The sequence below is a fragment of the Macrobrachium nipponense genome, chromosome 25 (assembly GCF_015104395.2).
Source record: "Macrobrachium nipponense isolate FS-2020 chromosome 25, ASM1510439v2, whole genome shotgun sequence".
Classification (NCBI taxonomy): Eukaryota; Metazoa; Arthropoda; class Malacostraca; order Decapoda; family Palaemonidae; genus Macrobrachium; species Macrobrachium nipponense.
The window spans coordinates 71255978-71263477 of record NC_087214.1 but is presented as its reverse complement, the minus strand read 5'-3'; the positions used below and the strand labels follow the sequence as shown (position 1 = coordinate 71263477).

The 7500-nt window shown below is 32.5% G+C and overlaps 1 protein-coding gene across 1 annotated transcript in view; it reads left to right on the top strand.

Annotated features, from left to right (window-relative positions):
* The window catches only part of LOC135199527 (putative neural-cadherin 2), a gene marked incomplete in the record, with an annotated part of 106858 nt that overhangs the window by 56181 nt on the left and 43177 nt on the right, over nt 1-7500 (top strand). The window contains 1 exon segment of the mRNA XM_064227657.1: nt 5029-5166. Coding sequence (XP_064083727.1) covers nt 5029-5166 — 138 coding nt within the window.

The window sequence follows — 7500 nt, the reverse complement described above, 5'->3', positions numbered from 1 at the left end:
TTAACAAAAAAGTCACACAAAAAATCTTAAACAAAAATAACCAAAAAAAAAAAAAATTTTGTGGAAAAAAAAGAAAAAATTCCAAAAAAAAACCCGACCACCCAAAAAGCAAGCATAAAAAAAACATATCTGCAATAACATTTTCATTGAAAATTTTAACTAAAAACGGAAAAAAAAAGATTTTCAAAGAATATTCACAAAAACATCAACCAAAAAAAAATATATATATATAAATAACAAAATTATTTTTATCGAAAAATTGAACCGAAAACATATTAATGACATTCTCGCTACTCTTTATCGGAACACAACACCACCATAGATTTTGCAGTGTGTGATGGGGGGGGGGGGGGGGGGGGGGGGCCTGAAAGCCCTTCTAAAACAAGGTTTTTTTACTCCCTTCCAGAACTTTAAGGTTAATCGAGCTTAAGTCTATATATTAGCCTTGGTCTCTTCTCTCCCTCTCATCCCCTCTCTCTTCCTCGTCTCTCTCTCTCTCCTCTCTCTCTCTCTCTCTCTCTCAAAGGGTTTAATTTAAATATGAAATGAAATAGCCTTTCTCTCTCTCTACTCTCTCTCTCTCTCTCTCTCTCTCTCTCTCTCTCTCTCTCTCAAAGGGTTTAAATATGAAATGAATAGCCTCTATCTCTCTCTCTATCAAGCAAAACCCCAAGCTATTATACTCATATGTGAAGAAGATGAATAAAAGAAGAATAGAAATAGGCCCTCTGAGAATTGAAGGGAGATTAACGAATGAAAAAAAGGAATTTGCAACATACTGGCAGAACGATATAAGAGAGAATTCACCCCTAGAATAGATAATGAAGATAATGATATAGAAGTAAGGGATGAAAATAGTGAATATTTAGCTGACATAGATATTAATGAAGCTGATATTGTGCAGGCTATTAATGAAATTAAAAATGGAGCTGCTGCAGGGCCTGATGAATTTCCTGCTATTTTGTTAAAGAAAGTAGTTCATTCTATCGCAAAGCCACTTGCAATATTATTAAGACAAAGTGTAGATACAGGCAAGATTTATGATGAGCACAAATTAAGCATATATTACCCTACTTTCAAAAGTGGATCAAGACTAGAGGCAAGTAATTATAGACCTGTGAGTCTAACATCACTATTATGAAAGTGTATGAACGGGTAATGAAGAAAAATATTATAAACATTATAAAAAATAATTTGTTGAATAAAGGACAACACTGTTTCGTACCCGGAAAAAGTACACAAACCCAACTGTTAGTCCACCGTGAGAACATATTCAAAAATATGAAAAGCGGAAATGAAACAGATGTGGTTTATTTAGACTTTGCAAAAGCTTTTGATAAAGTAGACCATAATATATTAGCGAAGAAAATTAGAAAACAAAACAATATCGTGGGATAAAGTAGGAAGATGGTTAAAAGAATTTTTACACAACAGAAAACAGATAGTTATTGCAAACGACGAGAAATCGGATGAAGTCAAGGTAATATCCGGTGTGCCGCAAGGTACGGGTTTTAGTTCACTTGCAATACTGTTTGTTATTATGATTGAAGACATAGACAATAATGTGAAGGATTCGGTAGTGAGTAGTTTCGCAGATGACACAAGAATAAGTAGAGAAATTACTTGTGATGAAGATAGGAACGCTCTACAAAGAGACCTTAACAAAGTATATGATTGGGCAGAGGTAAATAGGATGGTATTTAACTCTGATAAATTTGAATCAATAAATTACGGAGACAGAGAAAGAAAGCTATATGCATATAAGGGACCTAATAATGAGACCATCACAAATAAGGAAGCGGTTAAAGACCTTGGTGTGATGATGAATTAGAACATGTTATGCAATGATCAAATAGCAACTCTGTTGGCAAAATGTAAAGGCACCAAAACAAGGGAATGTTGTGTACGGCACTTCAAAAAACAAGAAATAAAAGCTGAAAATCACATGAATTATGCTTTATAAAACATATGTTCGTAGTCCACTTGAATATTGCAATATGATATGGTACCCACACTATCAAAAGGATATTGCACAAATAGAGAGTGTACAAAGGTCCTTTACAGCTAGAATAGAAGAAGTTAAGGACCTAGACTACTGGGAAAGACTACAATTCTTAAAATTATATAGTCTATGAAAGGAGAGAAGAGAACGCTACATGATAATTCAGGCATGGAAACAGATAGAAGGATAATACCCCGCAGAAAAATATCACGGAACTAAAAATATCAGAAAGAGCAAGCAGAGGTAGATTAATAGTGCCCAAAACTATACCAGGAAAAATAAGGAAAGCACACAGGGACATTAATCCACTACGCACCAGCATCGATAATGCAGCGTCTATTCAATGCGTTGCCAGCTCATCTGAGGAATATATCAGGAGTGAGCGTAGATGTAAGAATAAGCTCGACAAATATCTAAACTGCATCCCAGACCATCCAAGATTGGAAGATGCAAAATATACCGGAAGATGTACTAGCAACTCTCTGGTAGACATTAGAGGTGCCTCACACTGAGGGACCTGGGGCAACCCGAACAAGATGTAAGGTCTGTAAGGTCTGTAAGGTCTCTCTCTCTCTCTCTCTCTCTCTCTCTCTCTCTCTCTCAAAGGGTATGAAATGAATACCTTTCTCTCTCCTCTCTCTCTCTCTCTCTCAAAGGGTTTAAATATGAAATGAATACTCTCGCTCTCTCTCTCCTCTCTCTCTCTCTCTCTCTCTCTCTCTCTCTCAAAAGGGTTAAATATGAAATGAATAGCCCCTCTCTCTCTCTCTCTCTCTCTCTCTCTCTCTCTCTCTCTCTCTCTCTCTCTCTCTAGGCAAGATCACCGAAGAGTTCTAAGCCGAAATGGGTAATTTGGTCAGAGGGTAATTTTCCACACCTCAGAAATTTTCCAAATCTTCTTATTATTAATTACTTGAAATCGGCATGAAAATTTTTATTCGCATAAACACAAACACACACACACACACACACACACACACACACGTACATCACAAACTCACAGAGACACCCACATACTACTGGTAAAGTTAGGCTATGATTTAATCAGACTTACTTATTTGATGGTTTTAAAAATATTTTGAAGTAGAATTAGATGTATAATATATCGGGGTTCTTCCTTCTTGGTATATATACTATATATACGTGTATATATATCATATATATATGTTATACTAATATTATGTATATATATATATACATACATATATAATATATATATATATAGCATATATATATATACATTATATAATATACATATATATATAATATATATATACTATATATATAATATATATTACCAATATATATATAATACATAATATATATACCTATATATATATATATATATTTATATATATAGTATATATATATAATATATATGTATATATAGATACATATATATATATATATATTATATTTATATCTATATATACATTATATATATATATATATATGTATGTATGATATTTGTTTGTGGAAGGAATTAAAAAAATATTTGAAGTTAGAATTAGGTATATAAATATTGGGGTTCTTTTCTTCTTGGTGTGTGTATATGATATATATAGTATTATATATATATATATATATAGTACTATATATATTATATTATATACTATAGTATGTATAGTATTAATATATTATATATTTTAAATAGATTGATATTACATAGCATATATTTATACGTACTATGATATATACTAAGAAAGAACCACAATATATTATATACATAATTCTACTTCAAAATATTTTTTTTTAATTCCTTCCACAAACAAATATCATGCACATCTCCCATCAGGAGATAGTCTGATGGATTAGAAATAAAAATTTGCAAACTAATTTAAAAGAACTTTTTTTTTAAGTTTAAAACTTTATTTAACGGCAAAAACGGTTTTTTTTATTTTTTTATTTATTATTATTATTTTTTTTTTAGCCTATTCCGTCCCACGCTAAGGGCCAGTATGAATTATTCATACCGCCCACTGAGGGAACCCACACATTGATTTTTGAATGCTTAGGCCTATCTTGTCGACAAATCTATTCAATTTTGCTTGCTCGGGGAGCAAGCCTACAAACCGCTTTGTTGCTGTTGTCGTTGAGGGTAGGAAAGGTCTATGGATAGAGCCTAAAAAGCTCTTAAAAAGGTGTTTCGCGTTGAGTTAAAGATGCAGGAATTTTACGATAGGATATTTATGCTTTGTTTCTTAGTATAACAATGTAAAAAATAAATGACGTGCATATTAAACAGTACAGAACAATTATTTCTAATAAATTCTCCCCAATTTCTGATATACGTCAAATTTTTCAATATATGATAAACTACATAGAAAATTTCCTAATTTATGATAAATTATGCGTCAATTCTCAACAGTTTAGTAAGAGATTTACCTTCTCTTGTTTCAAGTTTTTACGCAGAAAACTTCTACAGGAGACAAATACTCCTATAGCAAAAACTAACTTCCTTCCTCTGTAACTTCTCCTCGGAGGGCGACATCTCATTGAAATAATTCCAGCTATTTAACAAGAAGTTCCTTCGTCAAACTTCTTTCCTCACACTACAGAAGACGGATATTCATAAACAAAAAACACCACATATTAAATTTTTTAACTTCTTGGGCATATCTAACTACTTTCGTCATTTCCCCAGAGGTTGATATCTCTATAAATAATTCCTACTATCTAACAAGAAGTTCCTCAGTCAAACTTCCCTCCTCACACTACAGAAGTTAAACTCATCAAAAACACACTACTCTTGATTTCCTCACACTACAGAAGTTAAACTCATCAAAAAACAACACACTACTCTTGAGTCCCTCACACTACAGAAGTTAAACTCATCAGGATATCACATTAAACTCTTGGCATTCCAAATCTCCTGAAGAAGTGATCACAGAACTTTCCAGTATATCTTGTGTAATACTCATCAAAAAACACATTAAACTTATGGCATTCCAGGTCTCTTGAAGTAGTGGTCATAGAACTCTCCAGTCTAACTTTCTCTTTTTCTTTTTCTTCTTCATCCTCTCCAGCAGGTGACGGCTACAGACTTAGACGGGGGTGAATACGGACAGCTTCGATACAGTCTGACAGGGGATGGAGTCTACAGCAACGGCACGAGATCCAGTTTCGCCATAGACGAGAACACCGGTGCTATACATCTCCTGAGGGTGAGTTTGAAGGAACCCAATGTTGAATTCAGTGTGATAATATTTATTATAAGTGAACTCTAGACCGACCTTCAACGGTACGTTTCTACGCTTATGAATAAAGGTATCTGTTAGGCTACATTAATTAGGCCTATACTATATGTGTAATGTAGTCTAAGCTTCAACAGTAATTTTTAAGGCCTATAAAAAAGGCTTAATAAATAGGCCTATCAAAGCAGATGAGGCTGTACTATAGGTGTAACCTAGACCGGCCTTCAACAGTAATTTTCCAGGCCTATAAAAAAGTTATGATACTATGATACTATAGATGAACTCCAGACCAACTTTCGACAGTAATTCTCTAGGCCTTTAACGAAAAGTGATAATACAGAAGGTGCAATTTATGCTAATTTTCAACATAACTTTTCTAGGCCTTTAAAATAAGTGGGTATCTTTCAGGCTAAAATAAATAGCCCTACCAGTACTATATATATATATATATATATATATATATATATATATATATATATATATATATATATATATATCGAGCTACAAATGTCCTTTAATATCTAATTCGCTCTACCTCGGAATTAATATATTTTCATATATGTTTAACCGAGGGGGAATTTATTAAGCGATAATAGAATTGGCAGCCGACAGGCGCGAACCATCGACCTCTCAATTCCAGGACTGGGTCGTCTAAGGCTTCACGGCCAGTCCTGGAATTGAGAGGTCGATGGTTCGGGCCTGTCGGCTGCCAATTCTATTATCGCTTAATAAATTCCCCCCTCGGTTAAACATATATGAAAATATATTATTCCGATTCCGAGGTAGAGCGAATTAGATATTAAAGGCATTTGTAGTTCTATATATGTATTTGAATCACGGTAATGTGATAGACTTATATATATGTATATTTATTTATTATAAATAATATAATATATTATATATATATATATATTATATATCATATATATATAATTATATTATATATATATATAATATAAATATACATATATGGGGATACAATCCACAATGAAGTAAAATCCTCTTGTAGTTTTAAAATAAGATATTTCTTGTGCAGGATTAAAGCTTTCTACCATCAACTGTGTTCTTGTTCACTAAAATGTGAACAAGACTACAGTTGATGGTCGAAAGCTTTAATCCTGTACAAGAAATATATATTTAAACTACAAGAGGACTTTACTTCATTGTGGATTGTATCCCCATTTACTTAGAGGTACGACATCGTACTGGCTTCTGCATATATATATATATATATATATATTATATATATATATATATATATATATATATATATATATATATATATATATATATATAATATATACATATATTATATATATATATACATAATTAATTTAATATTACCATGATAAAATTCTGTTGGTATTAGATGTCTCTCTCTCTCTCTCTCTCTCTCTCTCTCTCTCTCTCTCTCTCTCTCTCTCTCTCTCTCTCTCTCTAGCCCCAGCCAGGAAATGGTACATTTCTTGAATAAAGGCTGGAGTGTGTTCATTGCTCCATCAAAAGCTCTTAACAGAAAACTAATGGGATTTTTCCCCTCCCCCCTCTCTCTCTCTCTCTCTCTCTCTCTCTCTCTCTCCGAAATCGATGATTCCGGTACATTTTTAAATAATTATTTTTTGTCTGCCTATTCAACTCTCTCTCTCTCTCTCTCTCTCTCTCTATCATTTTCAGGATTCCTTTTTCTTCCCTCTTCTACTCTTTCATTCTTTTCAGCCATGCATCTGACTAAGAGAGAGAGAGAGAGAGAGAGAGAGAGAGAGAGAGAGAGGCTGGGAGCAAAAGAACTTCATTATTTCTGCTCCTTGAGAGAGAAAGAGAGAGAGAGACAGAAAGAAAAAACGAAGAAAAATGAAAGATTTTGCAAAATAATTATGCTGCCAGTGATATCCCCTTCGGCTTTTCACAGTTTTTTTTTTCCTCCATTTTTTGCCTATTTTTTTCCGTCGCGTTTGTTTAAAATATTATTTTTCTTTAGCAATACTCGTCTCTTGTGATGTTTTCTTGCGTTCAGTTTTAAAATATAGAATATTATTTTTTATTTTAGTGAATATATTCCCTGGGATTCTTTTTTTTTTTCTTCATTTCTGTCGATTTTATCTAAAATGTTGATTATTTCAGCAGTTCTCGTATTTTTTTTTTTTTTTTTTCAATATTCCTAGTTTCATGGTTTATAATATCGATATCTTCAATTTTCAATTATTTCTCTTTTCTAGAATGTGTTCTTGTATTTTTCCTATTGTGCCTCTTTTTGTCGATTTATTTAAAATTTAATTGTTTTGGTAAGGCTTGTGCATATCAGTA